The 26388-nt window shown below is 44.8% G+C and overlaps 3 protein-coding genes across 3 annotated transcripts in view; 2 read left to right on the plus strand and 1 right to left on the minus strand.

Annotated features, from left to right (window-relative positions):
- Window positions 1-16315, plus strand: part of LOC135891080 (antigen WC1.1-like) — an 85995-nt gene extending 69680 nt beyond the window's left edge. Inside the window, exon 12 of the mRNA XM_065418573.1 lies at window positions 16292-16315. Coding sequence (XP_065274645.1) covers window positions 16292-16315 — 24 coding nt within the window. The remainder of the gene's footprint in view (window positions 1-16291) is intronic.
- Window positions 1-26388, minus strand: part of LOC135873059 (alpha-2-macroglobulin-like) — a 1316454-nt gene that overhangs the window by 1175632 nt on the left and 114434 nt on the right. The gene's annotated exons all lie outside the window — the stretch shown is intronic.
- LOC135891184 (scavenger receptor cysteine-rich domain-containing protein SCART1-like) overlaps window positions 16396-26388 on the plus strand; it is a 35954-nt gene continuing 25961 nt past the window's right edge. The window contains exons 1-2 of the mRNA XM_065418675.1: window positions 16396-16516; window positions 19817-20131. Coding sequence (XP_065274747.1) covers window positions 16396-16516; window positions 19817-20131 — 436 coding nt within the window. The remainder of the gene's footprint in view (window positions 16517-19816; window positions 20132-26388) is intronic.

Below are 26388 nucleotides of genomic sequence, written 5' to 3' on the forward strand. Positions count from 1 at the left end.
TGCCTTAGCCCTGAAGCACCACCGACCGGGCTTTTAATGGCCCGGTCGGCGTTGCTCTCCAGAGCCGCCAGGATCCCTTTTTAGACTATGTGTTCCAGTCGAAAACTGAACACCTGGTCATCCTAGCTGTGGGGAGGGGGAGTCAGGAACTCAGCTGTCTCTAGGCTTGGTTGCTAGCAACCCAATGAGTTCATCTGGGCCCAATAAAACCTCGCTAAGTGACTGTGCTCCCTGATTGATCAGAAGAGCCGACAGATCACCATTTAAACCTATAGCAGCAGCAGCTCAGTGGCTGCTTAATGCATTCCATGCCTGCAGTCAGACCCCTGTCCAGCCCTTACTCCAGCCCTTGTCCGCTCCACTCAGCCCTAGTCCCTGCCTGCCTCTGAACTCCTGATTCCTGGCTCTGACCATTGGCTTGCTCCTGACCACAACTCCTGCTCTGACCACTAGGATGCACCACCTACACCTTAGTGTGTGGCAGGGGGTTGTTTTTGTCATGAGATATGCATATGTGTGGACAGCTGTAATTGAAGCTAGAGGGAGCCCTCTACTCTGAGGGCTCTGATGTCTTCTGACCCCTGGGATGGAGTTGCAGCCTCATTACTGGAGAATGAATGTGCTTTATAAAAACTAAATAAAAATACTCAGCACAGATAAATCTGCATTTACACTTTGTAACCAGCAGGTAAATGCAGATGTTGGAAGAAATCCTGAGACCATGGGTCTGGAGTTTGTTAGTAATTTATATTTCATGGCAATGGAAAATTGAGCAGAGGAATTTAAGAAGAGGCAAATCCATGCTACTGTCAGACTGTGATCAGCTAATACAGAAATTGGATACAAAAATTCTCCAACCTGAGGGTGGGATCTAACCCCCGTAGTGGAGAGCAATGGATGTGCAAATCACACTTCACTGGTGAGGAGAGTCTAAGGATTTGGAGATCAAAGTGACCTTGGAAATGCTTGACTTGTCAGGAGGGTGGGGGAACTTCCCAGGGGGTACTGAGGGACAAGGGACTGATTCCTTTCCTCTAGAGGGCACCTAGTCAAACACTGCTTTGTGGAAATGCTGATGTGATCTCACAGTAATGTGATGATGAACTCTAGCACGTGGATAAGGACAGCATGCAGGGCTTAAAAATGCAATGGGAAGAGACTGGTAGCAGAGATTTGGAGACACAGCGGCAGGGGTGCTGTGCCAGATTGTCTCTGACAAGGGGGTCAGAACATGGGCATTGCTTTCAAGAGATGTGAGCTCACCTGCTCTTTTCTCTGTAACTATGCAAGGGGAGCCCAGCTCACTGGACTTTGCGAAAGGTTCACATGGGTGTTCTTATCAAAACTGTTTCTTTTATTTTATTCTGATTTTCCGTGTCTCTAATCAATCTTGTTTTAAGAAAACTTCTGTTGTTGGGGTAATTTCCTACTCTCTGCCCCCAAGAGACGGGTGTCACTCAGCCCTTAGGTAGAGGTGCTGAGGAGATAGGATTTTCTGAAGTCTAACACCCTGACTCAGTCTCAGGCCAGAGGCAGGGACAGGAGTGTCCTCTCCCATGAGGCAGTCTGGCAGAGGTCAGAGGTCAAGTCCACACAAGGGGAAAAGCCAAAGGACAATGATGTGGGAGTACAGGTGACACCCCCACTCTGTAACCCTTATGGGACACATTTACTGATCTGAGACTGGTGGGTCAGAGATTTGGGGGAGATGGGAGCTGAAGAGGTAAGGAAAATGAGCTATGTGGGCACTGAGGGGGGAGCAGCACTTTGGGGGAGGAGAGGACTAAGAATACATGGCTGGTTCTCCTTTACAGGTGGTTGCACATGAAGGGAGGAGCTGGTGCCCAATAGCGGGTGGGGCATGTTTTCTGGGGAGTGCGTGGGGAGAAGGATTGATGGATGGACGGTGTGGGCCTGGTGAGGGAGGGGAGGAGACTGTCAGGACACTGCTGCTGTAAATATCCCAACAGTGATGGTACTCAACATCCAGTAGGCCAGAGAGCTGAGAAAGGAGGAGACCCCTCGTACTTTCGCCCTAGTGATAGGCCTGACTGGTGGAGCAGGGAGTAAACCCCAGGGCCCTTGTGAGATACTGTCCTGGTCAGAGGAATTATTAACAACAGTGTGGGGGGGAGGGGGGCTTTGTACTCTCTGTAACTCTGCTCTGTGTCTGTTTGAAGGTGCTGATGAGCTGAGGCTGGTGAATGGAAGCAGCCCCTGTTCTGGGAGAGTGGAGGTTAAACACCAGAATCGGTGGGGGACAGCATGTGGTGGTAACTGGAACATGAAAGGTGCTGTGGTGGTTTGTAAGCAACTTGGATGTGGCTCTGCTCTTAAAGCCCTTAATCGAGCTCCTTTTGGAAAAGGATCTGGACCAACTTGGCTGTATCGAGTTAATTGTCATGGTAACGAGTCAGCTCTCTGGGACTGCAGTCATCAAGGATGGGGTACATTCAAATGTAAACACGAAAAGGATATTGGAGTGATCTGTTCAGGTAAGATGAGGGAGAAGGCAATGAACCCAAAGTGTGTGACATTCCTGGGCACTCAGAGCTGGACTGTGCCCTGCACTTGGTCCGTGTAGAGCCAACCAGTCTCTCCCTGAGCTCCCCTAGGCAGACTGGGGATGAGCAGGCTGCACCATCCTCTGGGCTGCCGACAGGGGGCAGCTGGGACAGTTGTCATGGGCTAGGGGTGGGTGGCCCCATTAGCAGGTCTGTGCTGGTATGTGCCTGGGTACAACAGCCCAGTGTCTCCTTGGGGCAGCAGCAGCAGCTGTGACCTGCCTGTGGCTGCTGGAGCTGGGATAGGAGCCAGAGGGGCGAGTGCTGTGGAACTTTCCCCAGAGTTCCCTGGGGCAGCAGGAGAGGAGCCCTGAGCCTGACAGTTCTTCAGATTAGGTCAGTTTGTACCTATTTTGGCCCCAGCTATGACCTATGGCAGCACAAAGGGGCCATAAAGTCACTAAAAGCCCTATCTCCACCCATTCTGAGCAAATACACATGGCATAAATGCCCTCCTCCAGAGGCCCTGAGCTAGAGTAACCCCCAGCAGATGGAGGTGCATTGGCTCCCCTCTCAATCTCTGTGCCAGGTTCAGCACTGGTGCAAGGATATAGCAGGGTCAAGGGTCTCTCTCTCGAGGGATGATTCTGGGTTTCCTGTGTAAAGTGAGTCCTACAGCTGCACTGTCTCTTGTGATCCTGGTACAACTAACTGAGCTGCACCATCCTTATTCCCCAGTATTTTTATACCAGAAATGCACAAGTGCAGACAGCAGCTTATTTGCATAATAGGAGGAGCCAAACATGGGAGTCTTGCAGCCACACACTCATTCTACTAGGCCTGTTCTTGTCTCTGTGGCAGCAGCTCTGGGCTTGTAAATCCTGAATTTGAGGGCCTGTCACTGCGGTTTGGGGACTTGGAGAATATCCAGAGGGTACAGAGGAACCTGACCGGCTGTCTGGGAATTAGGCACAAGCATTTACAAGGCAAATATTGAATAAATGTGGAGTGGAAGCCTACCTGTCTGAGAAACCCTCACTCCTATAAGTCCCACTCTGGTGTACCCCATTTTGAGGGGTGTAACTCATTGTGGTCCCAAAGTGACCGATGAGCCACTTACATTGACTGTCCACTCACATCTATTATTGAAAATAATTTTCATCCGAAATGAAGAATCATTTCCCAGAAGTTACAGAGTCATTTATACTAAAGGAAAGGGTCACAAAGCATTTTAAGTTTCCTGCACTAATTAGTTTTGTGTCCTTCATTTCGGGTCTTTGTCACACATTGCATCCCAAGTCTGGGCCTTGGCAGTTTGTGAGCTCTGCTCCCAGGCCACAGCCACTGTATAGTTGCCCAGAGTCTGTGCTAGGGCAATATTCACATGTATTGGCCTGCAAAATGACCCATTCCCCTTCCTGATAAGCAGTATGTTGAAAGGCCCCACTTTACCAACCAATAATCAGCTGAGCTTCTTTGCCACTTTCCTTGTCTCCCACCTGTCTTGCCTGCATGGCCCCTCTGTGACTTTCATATCCTGCACCTGCTGAAAACCTGTATGACCAATGATCCATATTGCACCAAGCCAAATACACCTCTACCCCGATATAACGCGACCCGATATAACACGAATTCAGATATAACGCGGTAAAGCAGCGCTCCGGGGAGGTGGGGCTGCGCACTCCGGCGGATCAAAGCAAGTTCGATATAACACGGTTTCACCGATAATGCGGTAAGATTTTTTGGCTCCCGAGGACAGCGTTATATCAGGGGTAGATGTGTACATCACAATTCCCATAGTCTACATGCCAGGCAGAGAGTTATGTACACCGAGGCAGTAGAGGGGGAGAACCATGAAAATGGATGTGTCTCACCAAGGGAGAGGAGCAGAGATACCAGCATGGAGCATGACATTGATAGGTATTATTATCAAGTAGGATCCCTATACACCAGCTTTGCACTTCTGTTTAGAGCCACTTATGTCTGCGCTGGTTTACACCAGCCACTTATACCAACATTACCCAGTCTTATCTGGAGAAGAAGAACAGAATAGATTTGCTGCCTGTTCCCAAAGGATAAGACACATTACCCCTCAGATCAATGAATATTTCAGATCTTACCCAAATACATGCTTACAACCAATTCTTATTAACTAATCTAAGATTTGTTTAAAAATAAAGAAAGAGTTTCTGTGGTTGGCAGATCATTATACATACAGATTAGGGCTGTCAAGCAATTAAAAAAAATTAATCGTGATTAATCGCACTGTTAAACAATAATAGAATACCATTTATTTAAATAGTTTTGGATATTTTCTACATTTTCAAATATATTGATTTCAATTACAACACAGAATACAAAGTGCACGGTGCTCACTTTATTTTGATTACAAATATTTGCACTGTAAAAAACAAAAGAAATAGTATTTTTCAATTCACTTAATACAAGTACTGTAGTGTAATCTGTTTATCATGGAAGTTGAATTTACAAGTGTAGAATTATGAACAAAAAATAACTGCATTCAAAAATAAACAATGTAAAACGTTAGAGCCTACAATTCCACTCAGTCCTACTTCTTGTTCAGCCAGTTGCTCAGAAAAACAAGTTTGGTTACATTTTCAGGAGATAATGCTGCTCACTTCTTGTTTACAATGTCACCTGAAAGTGAGAGCAGGCATTCTCATAGCACTGTTGTAGCTGATGTTGCAAGATATTTATGTGCCAGATGCACTAAAGATTCATATATCCCTTCATGCTTCAACCACCGTTCCAGAGGACATGCATCCATGCTGATAATGGGTTCTGCTCGATAACCATCCAAAGCAGTGTGGACCGACTCATGTTCATTTTCATCATCAGAGTCAGATGCCACCAGCAGAAGGATTGATTTTCTTTTTTGGTGGTTTGGGTTCCGCAGTTTCCGCATTGGATTGTTGCTCTTTTAAGACTTCTGAAAGCATGCTCCATACCTCGTCCCTCTCAGATTTTGGAAGGCACTTCAGATTCTTAAACCTTGGGTCGAGCGCTGTAGCTATCTTTAGAAATCTCACATTGGTACCTTCTTTGTGTTTTGTCAAATCTGCAGTGAAAGTGGTCTTAAGATGAACAACATGTTCTGGGTCATCATCCGAGACTGCTATAACATAAAATATATGGCAGAATGTGGGTAAAACAGAGTAGGAGACATACAATTCTCCCCCAAGGAGTTCAGTTACAAATTTAATTAATTCATTATTTTTTTAACAAGCATCATCAGCATGGAAGCATGTCCTCTGGAATGGTGGCTGTAGCATGAAGGGGCACACAAATGTTTAGCATAACTAGCACGTAAATACCTTGCAATACTGGCTACAAAAGTGTCATGCAAACGCCTGTTCTCACTTTCAGGTGACATTGTAAATAAGAAGAGGGCAGTATTATCTCCCATAAATGTAAAAAAAACTTGTTTGTCTTAGCAATTGGCTGAACAAGAAGTAGGACTGAGTGGACTTGTAGGTTCTGAAGTTTTACATTCTTTTGTTTTTGAGTGCAGTTATGTAACAAAAAAAATCTACATTTGTAAGTTGCACTTACATGATAAAGAGATTGCACTACAGTACTTGTATGAGGTGAATTGAAAAATACAATTTCTTTTGTTTGCCATTTTTGCAGTGCAAATATTTGTAATACAAATAATAATATAAAGTGAGCACTGTCAACTTTGTATACTGTGTTGTAATTGAAATCAATATAGTTAAAAATGTAGAAAAACATCCAAAATATTTAATACATTTCAATTGGTATTCTATTGTTTAACAGTGCGATTAAAACTGTGATTAATCGCCATTAATTTTTTTAATTGCAATTAATGATTTTTAGTTAATCGCGTGAGTTAACTGTGATTAATCAACAGCCCTAATATAGATATGAATAAATTCCTTAGGTCAATTTAAGTGGAGAACTGGCAAGGCTTCTGATTTGTAAAAATCCTTCTGGAATCAATTTAAAAGCTATAGTCCATTAGACAATCCACGTATAGAGTTTGGTCAAATTCGTCCATGAGAATTTGCAGGGTAATCCAGGCACACCTGGAGACCTCAGTCTTACTTCTTGAACTTCCCCTGGCGAAGTTTAAGTAGATCTGAAATCAACAGGATCAGGCCTGAGACCCTTTATAGTTCCCAAGCAGGCTGAGAAGCCTCTTGTCACCACAGGTATTTCTTGGATGAAGAATAGGTAATGTACATTGTTGCTTTGAAGCTAAATTTCCTAGGCACACACGGGTAACTAGCTGCATTAATTAGCATAAGGTTATTAACGATTCAAGCACTTCATAGGTAGTTTGCTACAAACTTCAACGAGAAATAAAGACAATGATATTATTACACCACAAGCTTCATCTAATTGCTAATATTCCTTTTTGATCTCTGAATCAATAGAATATAGTAACAGATAGGAACAGAAGTTTATCACCTACAAGCTAATGCAATCACATTGTTAACTTCTAACAGATATAGGTAACCACAGACAAATACAATTAGTATCTACTTCTACTTCTCTAACATTTGCAGGTTTATATTTCAAAGATTCTGGTCTTTGAGAAATTGGCCCTATATTTCCGGGCTGGAGTTTATTCAGCTTGCATATCATTATTATTACTGGTTTGGATTATGTTCTGTTTGCGCATAACAAGTGTGATCAAGTCATTATCACTTTCACCTGAGCAAACCACTAATTTTTATTTCTGTGATCAGTACCACTTTATTTTGAATAGTCATTGGGCCAGAGAAAGAGAGAGCAAAAATGACTATAACCTGGTGGTTGGGGCAGTCAGCTGGCAGAGGGAGAACCAAATTCATTTTCCTGCTTACATTGAACTATTTCATTATTTATACACAATGGAACAGCTTCAATAGGAGAGACTGAGAAAGACCCACATCAGAATGCCTCATAGCCCAGTGTCTGGGACACTGTTTTGCATATGGAAGTCTCAAGTTCAAACTCCTTCTCCATATCATGCACAGTGGGCAACTGAATCTGGGTCTCCCACATGCCAGGTGAGTACCTAACTACTGTGCTAAAGTTTATAAGAGAGGCTCCTCCTCCAGCCATTTTGTAAATCTAGCTCTTCAAAAATGCCCAGAAACAAAATGTTTTGGGTAAAATAAAATGTTTCATTTGACTGAAAATGAACTTTTCTGATTCACCAAAATGTTTTGGATTTTTCAGATTTGGTTAGAATCAAACTGATTTTTTTATCATTATTTTTCAGGCCTGCCAGAGAACTGAAAACTAAATTATTCACCAGCTCTACTCATTAATGAGCAACTCCAATTCTTCTTGTTTATTACCCAGATTCCTAAAATTGGTGTATAGGCCATTAAATAATTGTGTCTTTCCACATCCTTTGATGCTTTGATTTATTTTATTCTCAACATCATGTTTTGTGCTAAAGGAGTGCTTATTTGTTCCCCCTTTTCCCCCTCACCTTTTGTTGTTAGTTTAATGCCCTCCTGACCAGGGCCGCCAAGAGCGGGTTCAGGCCCCGGTGAAAAAAAAATTTCGGGCCCCCCAGCAAGGGCGGACCGGCTAAACAGGGCCAACGATGCGGGGGGGGAAGCCGGGCCCCGGGCCCCCTTCCGGACCGCCGGCCCCCGGTAATTTGTACTGGCTTCCCCCCCCAGCTTCTCCCCCAACTCTTGTTGGCCCTGCTCCTGACTAGTCTAGCCAGCTTGTTCCCTAGAGCAGAGGTTCTCAAACTGTGGTCTGTGGATCACTACTGGTCCGCGAGCTCCATTCAAGTGGTCCGCAGATAGTTCCCTCTAAGGTGAGCACCTGGGCAGCCACACACAAGACAATGAAGGGCCACCCACCTAATTAGTGGAGCCATTCAGGCGTGGCTCCACTAATTAGGTGTCTGTGCCCTGGAGAAGATGCACATGTAAGGTGAGGTGGTGGCCTTGGGAGGAATAGGGGGTAGGTGGGACGGGGCAGTGGGGTGAGAAGAGAGGGTGGGGAGAATTTGGGACGTGCAGGGCTGCAGCAGCCAGAGAAAGAGGTGACTTTCCCCAGCTCCAGGGCTGCAGCTGTCTGGGAGAGATGGCCCTCCTTCCCAGCCTTAGCTCTGTGGCTGCTCTGGTGGGGGAGAGACCCCCCGTCTTCCCAGCCCCAGCTCGGGGGCTGCTGCCGTGGGGGACAGAGGGCACATCCACCGCATTAGGAAAGTAAGACTACTGATATTGAAATATGAGTTGTGTGCTTTTATTGGCAGAACAAAAAAAGTTAATTATTAAGTTGTTTTATTTTTATATAGCGCTTTTATCCAAAGTGCTTTACAATAGTTAGCTAATGGTACAAACAACATTTGGAAAGATCATTAAGTGGTCCGCCGAGACCCTCAGCAATTTTCAAGTGGTCCGTGAAAAAAAAAGTTTGAGAACGACTGCCCTAGAGGATTGGTTCCCCTTCCACAGAGCTGAAGGCCATCCAAACTGTACCATAGAATGTTCCACAAAACCAAAACTCTCTACCATACACCACTTACCTAGCCAGTGGTTCACTTGCAGAATCTTCTGCCTTCTGTTGTCCTTTGCTTGCAGAACAGGAAGGAGCTCTGAGAAGATAACTCAGATATTCTTCTCTTTCAGCATCTAAGTTCCCTGAAGCCATCTATAATCTGTGAGGTATCTCGGGAAGCAGTGTCATTAGTGCCAATATGCACATCACCAGTGGATCCTTGCCCACTGACTTCAGAAGACTATCCAATCTTGGAGTGATGTCTCATGTCTTGGCTCTGGAAAGACAGCACACCTCCTGTTGTCCAGCTGTCCCTTGCAGAATGTTCTTTCCATTCTTAGGTGTGGTCTACACCAGTGGTTCTCAACCAGGGGTCTGGGGCCCCCTGGGAGGGCGTGGGCAGGTTTCAAGGAGTCTGCCAAGCAGAGCCAGCATTAAACTCACTGGGGCTCAGGGCAGAAAACTGAAGCCCCATCGCATGGGGCTGAAGCCCGAGGCCCTGAGCCCCCACCACCTGGGGCTGAAACCAAAGCCTCAGCAACTTAGCTTTGGGGGGCTCCCTATGGCATGGTGTCCCAGACAATTGCCCTGCTTGCTACCCCCTAACATCGGCCCTGGCTATTATATGCAGAAAACCAGTTGTTGTGGCACAGGTGGGCCGTGGAGTTTTTATAACATGTTGGAGGGGTGTGGGGGGAGGGGCAAGGAGGATCAGAAAGAATAAGGTTGAGAACCCCTGGTCTACACTACAAACTTCTCCCGTCAACATAGCTTCCACCTCTCAGAGAGATGGAGTACCTATGTAAGCTCTCGATTCAGCATAGATAGCATCTAAATGCTGCAGTTCTGTATATGTAGACAAGCTCTTAATATAGCATCCCCCAACAAGGATCGTCTTGTCTTCTTTGGATGGTTGAAGATCTCTGTGAGCACCTTTGATTGTCTTATGGGTTTGCCTGAGCAGCCATCCAGAGGTATGTCTCATACACCTCTCTGTTTCATTCAACCAGGCGGATCTTGAGAGACATTTTCTCCGATTTCTATGCTGAGAAAATAGTAACGATTGGCTACTTCTAACTTTGAGTTATTCCTCCAGGTCTTCTTCTCCATGGTGGTCACAGCCTGCACATCCTTATCTGATTCCAGCCATGAAGAAAGCCACAGGTCCTTTTGCTTCTCATGGTTATGAATTGCCAAGCCTCCTCTCTGATTTCCTCTCTCTCTCGTTGCTTTGGGACCAGTTCCTTCCTTCCTTCCTTGAATATGGAGTGGCGCTGCTTCCTGAATTTGGCTGTCCAAGAGCTCCTAGGCCTCTCAGGTGCTCCATAGTGTCTACACCTCTCCTTCCAAACCAACAATATTTTGTTCCAGGTCAGCCACTTTATTCTTCATACACAGGAAAACCCTTCTGGTTTCAGGCAGGAAAAAAAAAATGGCACATCCAATCACAGTCACTGTTTTATCATCGGCCATCATGATATTGAGCAAAGAACTGTGCCTAAAAAGAAACCTCACACAGTCCCTCCTATAGACCCCCTCCAAAACTCTCCTGTTTGCTGCCTCTGTTCACCTGTTCTGGAGTTCATCTGACAACTGATCTATATAGAAAGCCTCTCTGCTCAGCTCCATCCCCTTGCTAACAGAGAGGGATTACCCATTCAGAGACTTCAGACACCAGGCTTATCAAAGATCTAAGGATCCCAGCCACATGGCCCTCATTGAGACAAATAAACAGACGTGTCTCACCTGGCCAGGCAGCCACACAATCCTCACTGAAAACAAATGGATGGGCCAAACACCTCTCACAAAGTCCCTCTAAATGCATGATCTGCAGCTATGCATTCTGAGACTCCCTGGATGAGGTCAGGGGTCGCCACCTGGCTGGGGAAAGGCAAAGGGATTTTTGGAGTTAGCACCACCAGCAACAGGAAGGGAGCTGTATCTGTCCTCTCTTCCAGTAATAAACACATGTTCTGTGAACTGTTGCTCTGTCTGTGAAGAAGATTGGGGCTAGGCCAACACACAGTATATGCCTGGCCATCTGTTTTTGGGGTTCCCAGCAAAGCAGAATCTCTCTCTTCCCCCAGTCTTTGGGCAGAAGAAAAAAAAATTGGGCAGGTGATTGTCTCCCTGACCATTGCAAGTTGCAACTACTTGGTTTTACATTACATAGGGGTACTGGGCAGGCCTTATTCACTGGGGAGCTGAGCATCTGTTAGCAAGGTTCCTTGCAGGGCTGATGAGCCAGACCCTCACATCCTCTCCTCATCATCCTCTCCCAACTCCACTTTCTTCTCTCCCACCCTTCCTCCTTCCTCCCACCCTTTCACAACCATGGGGGCCATGTTGGTAATATTTGTTTTGTGGGTTTTGTTGTTCTTATGTCTATAAACATATACACACATTGAGCAAGCTCTGCAGCTGTGGGATTGTTGCTCGTGTTCAATGCTAGCAGTTACTCTGTGGGGGCTGTGAGACTATTTCACACCAGCACATTTACAAACTGATACTCAATCCACGTCAGTTAGTGCGAAGGGAGGACAAGGGACCTGAATTTGGTTTCCTTGGTACATTCCATACTCCTTGGTACATTCCATACACAAGCATTTCACAGAGGGATCAGTTCCAGCAGACTTGGCTCTTTTTACCTCAGGCAATGTCATTCTTTCCTCTCCCCAGTGTAAACTCTGTTAGCTCCATCTCTTACATAAACACCATTAGAACATAAGAACGGCCATACTGGGTCAGACCAGTGTAGCCCAATATCCTGTCTCTGACAGTGGACAGAGCCAGATGCTTCAGAGGGAATGAACAGCACAGGGCAATTTTCAGTGATCCATCACCTGTTGTCCAGTCCCAGCTTCTGGCAGTTGAAGGTTTAAGGAAACCCGGAGCATGGGATTGCATCCCTGACCATTTTGGCTAATAGCCTTTGATGGACCTGTTCTCCTTGAACGTATCTAATTCTTTTGTTAAACTCAGTTATACTCTTGGCCTTCTCAACAACTTTCATGGGTTGACTGTGGATTGAATGAAGAAATACTTACTTTTGTTTGTTTTAAATCTGCTGCCTATTAATTTCATTGGGTGACCCCTAGTTCTTGTGTTATATGAAGGGGTAAATAACACTTCCCTATTCACTTTCTCCACACTATTCATGGTATGATAAACCTCTATCATATCCCCCCTTAGTCATCTCTTTTCTAAGAGGAACAGCACCAGTGTTTTAAATCTCTCCTTATATGGAAGTTGTTCCATACCCCAATCATTCTTGTTGCACTTCTGTGGGCAATTCTAATATATCTTTTTTGAGATGAGGCACACATAACTGCACTCAGTATTTAAGGTGTGGTTTTACAATGGATTTATATATTGGCATTATGATATTTTTGTCATATTATCTATCCCTTTCTTAATAAATCCTAACAGTCTGTTGGCTTTTTTGACTGCCACTGTACATTAAACAGATGTTTTCAGAGAACTACCCATGATGACTCCCAGATCTCTTTCTTGATTGGTAACAGCTAATTTAGACCCCATCATTTTGTATGTATAGTTGGGTTTATGTTTTCCAGTGTACATTTATCAACATTGAATATCATCTGCCATTTTGTTTCCCAGTCTTTATTTTCTTCCTTTCTGCAAGCTTTAGCATGGTGTCTCCCCCCCACATTTTTTTTTTTTACTGTATGTTCATTTAGCACTCCTTTTCCCACATTTATCTTATGAATGCATAGACTGACCACGATACTAACAAATACCATTACATTTACTGTGCATTTTATGCATACGCTGAAGATTTATTTTATTTATTAAAACAACTGTTAGGTGTGAGCCTGCTCTGTATAAATGCTCTGATCTGCAAACACAGCAGAAAGAATTCTACATTCTGCCTGCGCTGACTCAGACAGTCCTGCCATTGCCACTACCATTTTCTATATTTAAACTCAACTGTGATGGCTAGAATTTTTCCTGTAATGTTTTGCGAGCACACTTCCCAGTGAGTTGATCTCAAAAATGACAAGACTTAGCTAATTCCCTCAATACATTTACATAGGGGTAGATGGATTTGACAGCTATTTGCATTCTCTGTCTGAATTTGCACAGTTCATATACTATGTTTTATATGGAATAGCATAACCATCTAAAGGCACCTTTGCATGTTCAAATATATTTTTTCCCCCGTGTAAGTCTCTCTCTCTCTCTCTCTCTCTCTCTCTCTCTCTCTCTCTCTCTCTCTCTCTCTCAAAGCAGAAGTTTGGCCCTTCAATGCAAGGTCTTGGAAAAAATTTTGAAGGAAAAAGTAGTTAAGGACCTTGAGGTGAATGGCAATTGGGACAAATTACAACATGGGTTTACGAAAGGCAGATCGTGCCAAACCAACTTGATCTCCTTCTTTGAGAAAGTAACAGACCTTCTAGATAAAGGAAATGCGGTGGATCTAATTTACCTCGATTTTAGTAAAGCGTTTGATACTGTGCCGCACGAGGAATTATTGGTTAAATTGGAAAAGATGGGGATCGATATGAAATTCCAGAGGTGGATAAGGAACTGGTTAAAGGGGAGACTGCAGCGGGTAGTACTGAAAGGTGAACTGTCGGGTTGGACGGAGGTCACCAGTGGGGTTCCTCAAGGTTCGGTTTTGGGTCCGATTTTATTCAATCTATTCGTTACTGACCTCGGAACCGAATGTAGGAGTGGGCTGATAAAGTTTGCGGATGACACAAAGTTGGGAGGTATTGCCAATTCAGAGAAGGATCGGGATATTCTGCAGGGAGACTTGGATGACCTTGTAAATTGGAGTAACAATAATAGGATGAGATTTAATAGTGAGAAGTGTAAGGTGATGCATTTAGGGATGACCAATAAAAATTTTAGTTATAAGTTAGGGACGCATAGGTTGGAAGTGACGGAGGAGGAGAAGGACCTCGGAGTCCTGGTTGATCGCAGGATGACTATGAGTCGGCAATGTGACGTGGCTGTGAAAAAAGCTAATGCGATTTTGGGATGCGTTAGGCGAGGTATTTCTAGTAGGGACAGGGAGGTGCTGCTTCCGTTATACAAGGCGCTGGTGAGACCTCATTTGGAGTACTGTGTGCAGTTCTGGTCTCCTATGTTTAAAAAGGATGAACTCAAACTGGAACGGGTACAGAGAAGGGCCACTAGGATGATCCGAGGAATGGAAAACCTTTCCTATGAAAGGAGACTCGAGGAGCTCGGTTTGTTTAGCCTAACCAAAAGAAGGCTGAGGGGGGATATGATTGCTCTCTTTAAATATATCAAAGGGATTAATACCAAGGAGGGAGAGGAATTATTTCAGCTCAGTAGTAATGTGGACACGAGAACGAATGGATATAAACTGGCCGTGGGGAAGTTTAGGCTTGAAATTAGAAGAAGGTTTCTAACCGTCAGAGGGGTGAAATTTTGGAACAGCCTTCCGAGGGAAACGGTGGGGGCGAAACACCTTTCTGGCTTCAAGATTAGGCTTGATAAGTTTATGGAGGGAATGGTTTGAAGGGATAACGTGATTTTAGTCAATTAGGCATTAACGTGCCATCGCAGGTAAAATGGGGGTCCGGCTGTAGAATCTTGCCTGTATGCTCGGGGTTCTGCTGATCGCCATATTTGGGGTCGGGAAGGAATTTTCCTCCAGGGTAGATTGGCAGAGGCCCTGGAGGTTTTTCGCCTTCCTCCGCAGCATAGGGCAGGGGTCGCAGGCTGGAAGATTCTGTTGTGGGTGGGTCAGCTTTTGTGGCCTGCATCATGCGGGAGGTCAGACTAGATGACCATATTGGTCCCTTCTGACCTTAAAGTCTATGAGTCTATGAGTCTATGTCTCTCTCCTTCCGAGTGCTAGGTCCAAATTCAACGGTCACTCCCAGGCTTTACTTGATTGGAATTCAGCCTGGTTCTGACTTCTCCTCCTGCCTTAGCAGGCTACTCCCAATCCTCCTAGCCAGGTAACTCCCCGATCTCAGGGTCTGCCCTGCAGGATTCTTTCCTCAGTCTCTGCCATAGCTTCTTGAGCTTCCCCCACTATCTCCAGCTTCCTGCTGCACTTTATTGGGGAATCAGCCATCTTCCATCAGGCCCCATCAAGGCTGTTAAGGCAGCATGGGTGGCTCCCTCACTAATCAGGATTGGCTGGCCCCAGGCCTCCAGCCCTTAAATGGCAAGCCACCCTGTTTCAAGGAATCTCTTAATCCGGTTCATGCTGTTATTTTGTTAATATAATGGTTAAATGAAAGGCCTGAAGCCTTAGACTTGTTGCTTGTTTGAGAATACAACTGTGCGGTCAAGAGAAAAGAATTTGTGAAGGTATTTGGGTAAATTGGGGCTTCCCATCTCTCCTCCACTCTTGCCTTCCAACTGATCTGTGTGCAGAGAATAAGACATAGATGGATTCCTTCTTCACCTGGGAGATTGCTAATGGACTACATTAAGCAGATCATAAGGTGAATGAGGGTTGGGGCCTGCAGGGCCAAACTCCTGCTTGAGTCAGGGAGGGGGGGATAGAGGGAGCTGAGACACCTTCACAGCTTTGGAGAAAAGGGCTGGGAACTCCCTACCTAATCGGTGAGAGAGACTGAACTGGGGTTGAGGCCCAGAAGGCTAGTATGTAAGGACCCAGGAGGCAAATGTTTTAATTACCTTTGAACTGAGTGAGTTATTAAGGGACTCTGAAGAGGGGAACAGAGGCACGGTGCAGCAGATTGACCTATGGCCACTAGGGGGCACTCAGGAGGCAGCCTATCCTTGTTACAGTCCCTAAATTATTTATGTTTTTGTGTCTGCCCAAAGCACTCCCCCTCCTCTTACCATCTCTTGCATTTCCTATTAGCCACATTCAGCATGCCATAGCCGTCTCCTGCCTGGATCACCTCTGCTGGATAAGGGGATTCCCATCCTCACTGCGGGCAGCCTGGCTTCCATCCCATTGGGAACAGCCTTGTGTCTGCATGCAGAGATGATAGGGAAATGGCAGGCATCTTGGCTGAGATCAGCTGGTGGCTTCTGCCTACTGAGGAAAATAGGAGATAGTGGCCATTTTTCCATAAAAGCAAAAACCATGAGAGGGCCCCAGATTTTCCTGGGAACATGGCAGCTTTAAAAAAAAAAAAGCACATAGGTTTGCGCGACTCATGATAATGTTGTGTGATTGGGCTACTTTGAGACTGTCCAGTCGTTGCTCTCAATGCAGATCCTCTGCTGCTGGGCACTGACTCTGCTGGTAATAGCAATGGGGGTTGAGCTCAGTGCTCTTTGTAATTCTGTTCTACCTCTTGTTGTAGGTGCTGATGAGCTCAGGCTGGTGAATGGAAGCAGCCCCTGTGCCGGGAGAGTGGAGGTTAAACACCAGGATCAGTGGGGGACGGTGTGTGATGATGGCTGGGACATGGCAGATGCTGGGGTTGTCTGTAAGCAGTTAGGATGTGGAGTTGCTCTCAGTGCCCATTTTTATGCTCATTTTGGAGAAGGATCTGGACAGATATGGCTGGATAACACTGTCTGTCGTGGTACCGAGTCTGCTGTCTGGGCATGCGAACACAACAGTTGGGGTGATCATGACTGCAATCATAGAGAGGATGCTGGAGTGACCTGTTCAGGTAAGGAATTGGCCAATTCAGTCCTAAAGTCAATTCCTCTGAGAGAAAAAGGCTTGAACGCAGAGGCGTCATGGGCCTGTGACCCTAATGAGAAATGAATTAAAACTAGAGTAAGTTCTGTAATTATTATCCATCTTACTGGATAGTACAAAAACCTTGGGTGATTCCTATCAAATGAGAATTCCTATCTCTGAGGGGTTCTCATTATCCCAGGCTTCATAGTTTCAATGCCATGTCTTTCATTTTCCTTTTAATGGTGGCAGAGGGGTGTTTAACCCAGTTGCAGGAAGCTGAACCATGGACCTGGGGGTCCTCACAGGGAGAAGACCCTAATCTGTCTGCCAACTTCTCTGCGCTGCAGGGCTGAACATCTTTGTGGTGCAGTTCACTTAGCCAGGTCCAGTGCTGCCTTCTGTACAGGGCACTGTGGCTGATTCCTAGAAACAGAGAGCAGAGACAGGATGAAAGACAACCACATGATCGTGGGGAGAAGGGAAAAGTGAAGAGGCAGCTAATGGCCCTCTACCTACCCAAACACATTTGCAGCTGCAGGATCAGATTTCCCCCATTTCCCATTCAGCTCCATTGATGGGAACTGGAGGAAGATTATAAGAAAGTAGGACTTCCCTCTATCCCCTTAATAGTGTCCCCCTGCTCTCCCTTCCCCTTTTATTCTCCCTCCCATTGGGATCCCCATCCATACCTTCTTCAACAGATGTCCATCTGGTACTATACTTTCCCTCCCTGCTCTCCTTCCTTAAGCATGTCAAAACCTGGAATTCCTGTTGCAAGGGAAATTATAAAATTAATAATAATAATGATAATAAATAATAAATAATTCTGATTTCGAACAACAATTTAGAATTTCAAAATGTCTGTGTAATGGGAATGCTGAAACTTAATTTCAACCTAATGGAAACATTTTTGTTTTGACTTTATCTGCTCAACTATTATGTATTATATATAAAATAAAATGTTTAAGTAAATGTTTTGATAAGGCTGAAATGAAATATTTTGACCTTATCAAATCTTTTGGATAATTTTTCATCTAAAATTTTGACAAAATGAGTCTATTTCTGAAGAAAGTTTTGATTTTGTCAAAACCAGCTTTTTCAGATGGAAATCTGTTCCATCATAAACATTTTGAGCAGCTCTTTCCCCTAGGTGTCCTCATTTGTGCCTCCCTATTCTGTTCTCCCTCTTCTCCTCTTCCTGTGTATGGGATATATATCACTGTCTCTTCAAGTCCCTTCCTCTCCCTGCCCTGAAGGTCTCGTTTTCTGTCCCCCAACCCCACGCGTGGTCTTCATCTCTCTTCAGAGCACAGCGCAATAGAGATGAGGACTCCTTGGTAGAAATTATATCAGACTACTCCCTGCCCCAAGGAGTGAGATTGACGGACACCTCAGGAAGGAAGGAAGTATGAAACAGGAGGCTACCAAGGGAGTGGGAGAGTGGAAGACAGATGAAAGAGTAGAAAGTAGAGGAAAAGTAGAAATGCAGGGAAAGAAGAATGGAGTCAAATCATTCTCCTTTATCTGGATCAGCTGTTAGTCCTGCATTTCCATTTGATTGGCTGAAGTTTAAGCCACTTGGCTCATATTGGGTGTACACAGGTAAAACAATCCATTTGCAGGCTCCATAGAGGGCCTGGACCCTGGAGAGCTCAGCATTCCTCTGTCAGTGTGAGCAAGTAACTGAACACTTCCTCAGAGTTGGTTCCCTGAGATGTAACTAGCAAGGAAGAACTCAGCTGCCGCTCAAACAGGCAGAGAGGAAGCACTGAGCAATTGCCCTTTGCTGCCCTGCTGTTCCCCTCAGGGGTTCCCTCCTTGCTAGGGCTGGATTAACCTAATACAGGAGCCCAGGCTCACCGGCCTCTGAAGCAGTATCACTCTGTGTGCGGTGGTGGTAGAAAGAGTCAAGTATGCATGAGATTTCTGAAGAGATAGTGGGCCCCTGCCATTGCCACCGGGGCATCAGGCTGGCCAGAACCTCCCTCGTTCCCCACTCCTTCTCTTCAAGTAGGCTGGGTTCTGGTCCAGGATGCACGTGGTCTCAGGTCCCCACCAATCCAGGACAGGACCCTCTGTGTGTGGAGGACAGCCACCACACACAGTCACCTGACACAGCCCTTTGCTCTGGGACATGGGGGGTGCCATACACAGGGCCCTCTGCTCCAGTAAGTGGAGGAGCAATTGCAGGCTGGAGGCGCCCTCCATTCTAACCCCTGCCCCTCCCCAAAGAGCTTTAGGGAAGCAGCATCAGAGGCAATGGGCTTGACCCGGTTGAAGAGCAAGAGTGACAGCGCTAACCCACAACTGTTTCAGAGGGATAGCATAAGTGATCTCTGTGGAGAAGGGAGGTCCCTTGGTCCCTTATGGTCCAACCACAGAGGATTCTTGAAAAGAAAGAGTTCTTTTAACATAGTTTGTTTGAATAAATTTATGTCAATGGAGCAAGGATTCCTTCAGAGCCCTGCCTCATTCCAAATGCATCTATACATTGAATTAGATGGAGTTTTAAAAATATCATTAGTACACTTTCATGTTGTTGAATATGCAGATACAGTGATAATAAAATATTGGAGATCATTATTAAAAACCTCTTTATCATTATTAAAATATTAGGGCACATGAGCAAAATACATTTCCTTGACCTTATAACTCAGCCAAATCAGAGTGGATCATCACCCTATATAGCAACTATCTTCTCTCCAAATTTCAAATTTTTGTCCTATTCCACTGAGATGCTAGAACTGTTCAACAAGCTCAAAAGTGTACTTATTTCACTGCTGTCTTTCTCAAAAGTGGTTTAAATACCTTGCTCCATCTTTTTAAAAGATTCATATTTGACAGAGGACAGACCTGGAAAATTTCAGACCAAAAGGTGGTAGTTTAACAATGCTATGAGCAACAGAAGAAGTGCTTTAGGATGCAAAATGCTTAGGCAACATTGGGTATAACTAGAGGGACAAGTTATACACACTGCTAAGAATGCCAATGGCTGCTATCCCAGGAGTAAATTCTACCCACTTATACAGCTGTACCTTCACAGAAAAGCAGAACTGCCATGACAGATAAAAGGTCTCCTGCCTGTTTGAAAGTATCTTAGTGCTGGTACAAGAAAGTAAACTTAATTTTAGTCAAGTGAGAGGGAGATTATGGGATGTCAATGTAACTAACACTGATGAATTTATTGACGGCCTAGGACGCCTTGAGCCCCAGCTGATTGGAGGGAACACTGCCTGCTCAGGACGTGTTGAAATAAGACACGGAGACACATGGACCACAGTCTGTGATTCACACTTGGACCTCCAAGCCGCCAGTGTTATCTGTAATGAATTAGATTGTGGAACAGTTGTATCCACCCCAGGAGGAGCGCACTTCAGTGAAGGATATGGGTCAATCTGGTTTGAGAAGATCCATTGCTTGGGGAATGAAACACGCCTTGTGTACTGTCCCAGAGCACTGCATCCTAATGAGACATGTTCACACTCGAGCGATGCCAGCATTGTATGCTCCGGTAAGAGTTCAAAGTGATGGCTTTAAAATATCTATAATGTGTCCTACAGCTGGGGTGCTCAGCAGCTCTCTAAACAGATCACCATATTCATCCATATTTTTCCCCTGAGAACCCACAAGCCTTTGCATTACTGGTTACAGTGATACTTCAACAGACTCCTGACTGCTAGGAGGGATGACTCCACTCTCTCTTCCTCTCCCCATGCTCTAGTTGCCAGGAGAGGATCAAGAAGAGCATTATTGTCTCTATCCCTTGTCCTTCTGTTGAAGTGGAACAGTTCTGCTCTCCTCTTCCCTACTGAGTGTGGTGTTCCAGCAGCGCTCTCACTCACACTCTGTCTCTTCCTGTCCCCTCACCTTTGTCACAAGGCGCATGTTATTCAGGGCTTCTTGGATGCTTAGCATGCCCTACTCTGCCATGTTTATAAAGGGAGTGATATCGTGTAAAGGTCAAAACAGAAAACCAAGAATTGGGAGACCTGATTTATTTCCCGCTCCGACAAGGACTCTGTCACTCAATCTTTGTTGCAGTTTACTCATATGTAAAATGGGGATAATAACACTTCCCCCTCTCCATCCTATTGTGAGGTTTAATCCATTAATTTTTATAAAGAGCTTTGAAATCCTTGGACGTCAGATGCCAGAGAAGCACAAAGTATTATTAATTTAAAAACTTGCACAATAGAGTTGCTAGTTGCAGTCACCTTTATTTGCTACTGCCCTGTAACTGTCTGTACTACCCATTGATACTGATGTAAATGTTATGAATAATTGTTTACAAAAGTCTACCAAAAATTAAGATTTTGCATCCAAAATTGCAGGAAATGCTAACAGTAAGGTTGCTCATGCAATCTTAACTCTGCCCCCTTATGCTTTATCATATAATATTTAATTACATGATCACATGCTATTATTTCCCATGCTATCTTGCCTCATCTATTGTGTGTGTTGTCCCTTTGTCTCACACTTTTGTGCTTCATAAACTCACCTGGCTCCTATGACATTCCCATATTATTATTGTTATTTAACAGTTATGTTTAGGGCCCTACCAAATTCACGGCCATGAAAAACACGTCACGGACCATGAAATCTGGTCTCCCACTGTAAAATCTGGTCTTTTGTGTGCTTTTACTCTATATTATACAGATTTCATGGAGGAGACCAGCGTTTCTCAAATTGGGGTCTTGACCCAAAAGGGAGTTGCAGGGGGGTTGCAATGTTATTTTAGGAAGGTCATGGTATTGCCTCCCTTACTTCTGCAGTGCCTTCACAGCCAGTCGGCCAGAGAGCAGTGGCTGTTTGCCAGGAACTCAGCTCTGAAGTCAGCGCCCCGCCAGCAGTAACACAGAAGTAAGGGTGGGAATACTATACTATGCCACCCTTACTTCTGCACTGCTGCCTTCAGAGCTGGGCAGCTGGAGAGTGACAGCTGCTGACTGAGGGCCAGCTCTTCAGGAAGCAGTGCAGAAGTAAGGGTGACAATACCACACGATGCCATCCTTACTTCTGCACTGCTACTGGCAGCGGCTCTGCCCTCAGAGAGCTGGACTCCCAGCCAGCAGCCACTGCTCTCCAGCTGCCCAACTCTGAAGGCAGTGCCGCTGTCAGCAGCAGTGCAGAAGTAAGGGTAGCAGTACCACAACCTCCCCCCCCCCCCCACCGACTCCTTTTTGGGTCAGGATTCCTACAATTACAACACTGTGAAATTTCAGCTTTAAATAGCTGAAATCATGAAATTTATGATTTTTAAAATCCTATGATTGTGAAATTGACCAAAATGGACCGTGAATTTGGTAGGGCCCTAGTTATATTGCAGTAATGTCTAGAAGCTGCAACCAGGTTGAGGCCCCATTGTGCTAGACACTACACAGACATAGAGAAAATAACAATCCCTGACACAAAGAGCTCACAGTCCATCCCCACAGGGGGATGAGACAAGCAAACTGGTCAAGATACGAATGGGAGGAGATGGTAATAAAAATAGTGTGTGCACAATTTTGTACCATTATTCATAGGCTGTGGAGCCAGAAGGGCCACCCAGACCATGGTCTGACCACTTTTTGGCCAGGCCAAACCTGAGTGGTGCCGTGACCCTGTGTGGCAGGTTGCAATGCTGTTCACTCACATTAGGAGGGTGTGAGTATAGGGGCTCATGGGCCATAGGGGCTGCTGGTAGGTGAGGGGCACCAGAGAAGGGAAGAGAAGGGTCAGGTGGGGGAGGGGGCTAATCTGTGTTTCCTGCACACACACTTCAATGGCACTCTGTAGCCCATGTTACAGGACAGTAATGACAACTCACCAGTTGCCTTACCATTGTCAGGTTGCATGTTGCTCTATGAATTATGGAAAAGGTGAGTTTTGAGGAGGGACTTGAAGGAGGATTAGATGATGGTGTTATGGATTTTGACTGGGAGTTCTTCCTATTCAAGGGAGGATCATGCAGAGATGTTTAAGGGAGAAGCAAGCGATGAAGGCTGCCTTCATTGGCAGAGCAACAGTGGGAGTTGTTAGCTTGATAAGTAGAGTTAAGCAGATAATTGATTTTTTCAGTTCAACGACCAAAAATAAACACCTGAAAACTAAACAAAAACGAATTTAAAAAAATTGTTTTGGGCCAAATGAAACATTTTGTTCATCCCAAAATAATTTTATTTCAGTTTTTGGTTTAATTTCATTTTTCAATTTTTTCACCCTTTTGTGGGTTTTTAAAACAAATATAGCTAAATTTCTAAGCAAAACGTCATTTTGAAATGAGAAGTCAAAAAATTTTCTGAAACTATTTAACAAATGCAAATCAGCAATTTCCTGTGCAGACAGGACTATAAGGCTTTGAGCAGTGAGTCAAAGATAGCAAAAAGGTTCCTGGGATTGCAGGTGGGGAATCAATCAAGGTGGAAAAGGAGAGTTGCTTGGCTAAGAAAATGGTGGATTTGAAGGAGCAGAGCATGAATGTGTAGTGGAGGAAGTCAGCCTGGCTATAGGATTTCCACCAGAGATGCTCTGCTGCAGGAGAATAGGAGTGCTGGGGCTGAGGCAGGGCTGGGGGTTGGCAGGCCGGACCTTGCAGTGGGAGAGTGGGCCTAAAGAGTCAAAGGTGCAGGAAGCAACCACCATGTCGCTGGGGGAAAGAAAAGAGAGGAGAGGCTAAGCAGGTCATTGAGATTGATGGACTGGAAATCAAGGAAGGATCAGACAATGTGGCAAGAAGGAGGAGACTGGTGGATAATGCTGGAAGTGACGAGGTGATGGCCAGAGTGGGGGAACAGCAACAGCAATATGCAAACAAGAACTGTGTTTGTTGAAGACCAGGTTGAGTGAACGTTCCTTTAGGGGAGGGGGAGAGCTGATCCAGGGCTGTAGGTCAATGCAGAGGGGAGGGCAAGGAGACAGGCAGCTAACAGGTTAGAAATTGAGCTTGTTTCAATTTTTTTAACAAATCCTTCTTTCATTGGAAAATACTAATTTGTCAAAACTCAAACTGCGGGAAAGGTTGGTTTTGGCAAATTTTCTTTTTTAAAACAATTTTGAAGAAAGTTTTAAAATTGTTGAAATGTCCCATTTTGATATTTTTGAAATGGAAAATTCAAGTTTTGGGGTCAAAATGACTTTTTGTTTTGAAAGTAAGTGACTTTATAGTACCTTTTTACATTTCAATGTGTAAATCATAATTAAACATTTAGACATTATGAAAACTGATCTAAAAATGTTTCAACTGACCTGATCCAAAAAAAATATGGATATTCAGTTTGTGAAAAATTTTGAAATTTCAGCATTTCATTCCAGTTCAGTATGGGAAAATTTATCAAAATCTCAAACATTCGTGAACAACAGGAAAATTGTTTCCCTTCAAGCTCTAGTCAGATGGGCCATTAACATTGGCAATAAAGTCTCCGGGGATGAATGTGGAAGATTGTGATAAGAGGAAGAGAGAGATCCAGGAGCTGAAATCACAGAGAAAGGCTGATGAGGAGGAGCTGGGTAGGCAGTAGCTGACAGTAACATAGAGGGGGAGAGGAGAGAAGAATAGGTTGGAGTGCTGCTCAAAGGAGAAGAAAATGTGAGAGCAGAGAAGTCCAACACACTCAGCTTGTTTCTTTGGGGATGATTCAGGGCTGGGATTGTGAGAGGAGGAGAGGCCTCTAAAACCGCAGCTGCAGAGGCAATGTCAGATGGAGGGATGCAGGTCTCTGTGAGAGACAGGAGCTGGAGTGAGTGAGTGATGAAAAGGTTGTGGATGTTTGTGATCTTTTTAGGGATGCAGTGGGCATTCTAGAGACAGCAAGAGGAGGAGGGAAGGAAGGGGGCTGGACATGAGATTAGGAATGGTGGCATGAGAGGGGATGATGGGGATGGGTGTGGAAGGTGGAGACGATGGGAATGAAGGGGGTCCAGGATTGGAGAAGTTGTAACCGGAAACCAAGAGGAGGAAGCAGAGGATGATGTGGGATCTGGATGGGAAGGGGATAGAGATCAGGATGGAAGAGAAGCTGTTAGAGTTGGTGGGATCTGTGGAGGGGTGAAGGTAATAGAATGGGGAAATGGGGACAATGGGGGGGAGTTTAGGATTGAGGGAGGAAGAGGGAAGATCTGTGATGCACAAGAAGGTGTGATAAGAGCCATGGGCAAGTGACAGATGAACATGGTTAGTAAACAAGTGAACAGTGAAATAATAAATGGAATCCAATTAAATCAGTAGCAGTGAATCAATAAGCAATGAGATGAGATGTGAGGTGAGTTAGTTAGAATTGAGTTAGTTATTCCTAGAGATGGCCAGGAATTTTCCATTAGAATTTTTCTTTAACTGAAAATGCCGTTTCCTCAAAATCAAAACTTTCCCTGGGAAACTTTCAATTTTGCTAATTTTTTTCAGTGTTGTGTTGGGAAAATAGAAATGAAATGTTTCATTTGGGGTGAGTTCAACCCCGGTGGGAATATTTCAGACTGTAGAACTGACCCAATATGTTACATTTCTAGTCAGTTCAACAGTAATCTTCATTTCCCTGTTGTGGCACATTGCCTCATGGGAGTTGTAGTTCAGGTTCCAGTTCTCTCCTATGGACTGGGCTCCCTGGCCAGACTAAATCTCCCCTTATACAGTATAAATCTTGACTCTAACTGGTGGCACAGTTGCCGCATGGTAGCCACATGACTGCAGATGCATGATGAGAGATTTAGTCTGGTCAGGGAACCTGGCCTATAAGGCAAAACATAGGCATCAGAGGGAAATGAAGTTTAATGTTGACCTGACTCAAACTAAAACACTTGGGGTCAGTTCGACAAACTGAAAGGAAACATTTCAATTTGGGAAAGTGGAAATTGGTTATTTAGATTGAAGGTGCCAAAATGAAATGTTTTGTCACTTTTTTCAGAACTTTTTGTCCCATGAAAATTTTCAATATTTCCATATTTTGTCCTGATGAGGGATGAAAACAAATGTGTAGCTATCAGAGCTTCCTGGGAGACAGAGATTTCAATTTTCACTCAGCTCTAGTTATTTCTCTGGACAATCGTGTGATCGGTGAAGATGCAGTGAACAGTCAGGTGAGAGGGACAGTAGCAGCCACTGCACAGTCGGAGCAATTGCCCTGAGAAGCTCGTGTGGCTGTTAAGCAAAAGCAGGAGCTGGATTATCTTGGCAGTCACAGACGGTGTTGAAGGATTTAGCTGGAGGAGTCAGGGGAAGATGGCAGCAGCTCTGCAGGGCTTTGGAACAGCAAGAGAAGAGGTGAAGTGAGGAAGGTGAGTTCAGTTACTGGGCCAGGTAGGTAGACCAGGCTGTGAGTTCAGTCAGGTGACACAGGAGAAGGGGCAGTGAATGGGAGAGAAGGAAAGTTAGATGGTGCAGATCTGGTGATATATGAAGTGAAGTGATACCAGCCAGAGAGTTAGATTGGGCAGTGAAGGTTCATTTTCAAACCCTGTGCAGCCAGGATGTGTTGCCTTCCCCTGGGAGGGAGGAGGAAGTTGGTGGTCAGGCTCAAGCTCAGGCATTTCGGAAGAATCATAGCTGGAGGGGTGCACACAGGGGCCCAGTGGCTAACTGGACTTCTTGATCCACATTTATTTTTTTAATAAAAAAAATATTTTTTTTTATAAAAAAAAAAATAGCCTCTCCCCCAAAACACACTGTGTTAAAAGAAAGTAACTTAGGTTACAAGTTGAGCACTTGAAAGCTAGGAAATGCCAGAGTTAATGTGACCTGGGCAATCCCTATATGTGTGTAGATTACGATACAGTCTTTAATTATGTGATCACTTA

This window comes from Emys orbicularis, chromosome 1 (assembly GCF_028017835.1).
Source record: "Emys orbicularis isolate rEmyOrb1 chromosome 1, rEmyOrb1.hap1, whole genome shotgun sequence".
NCBI classification, from domain to species: domain Eukaryota; kingdom Metazoa; phylum Chordata; order Testudines; family Emydidae; genus Emys; species Emys orbicularis.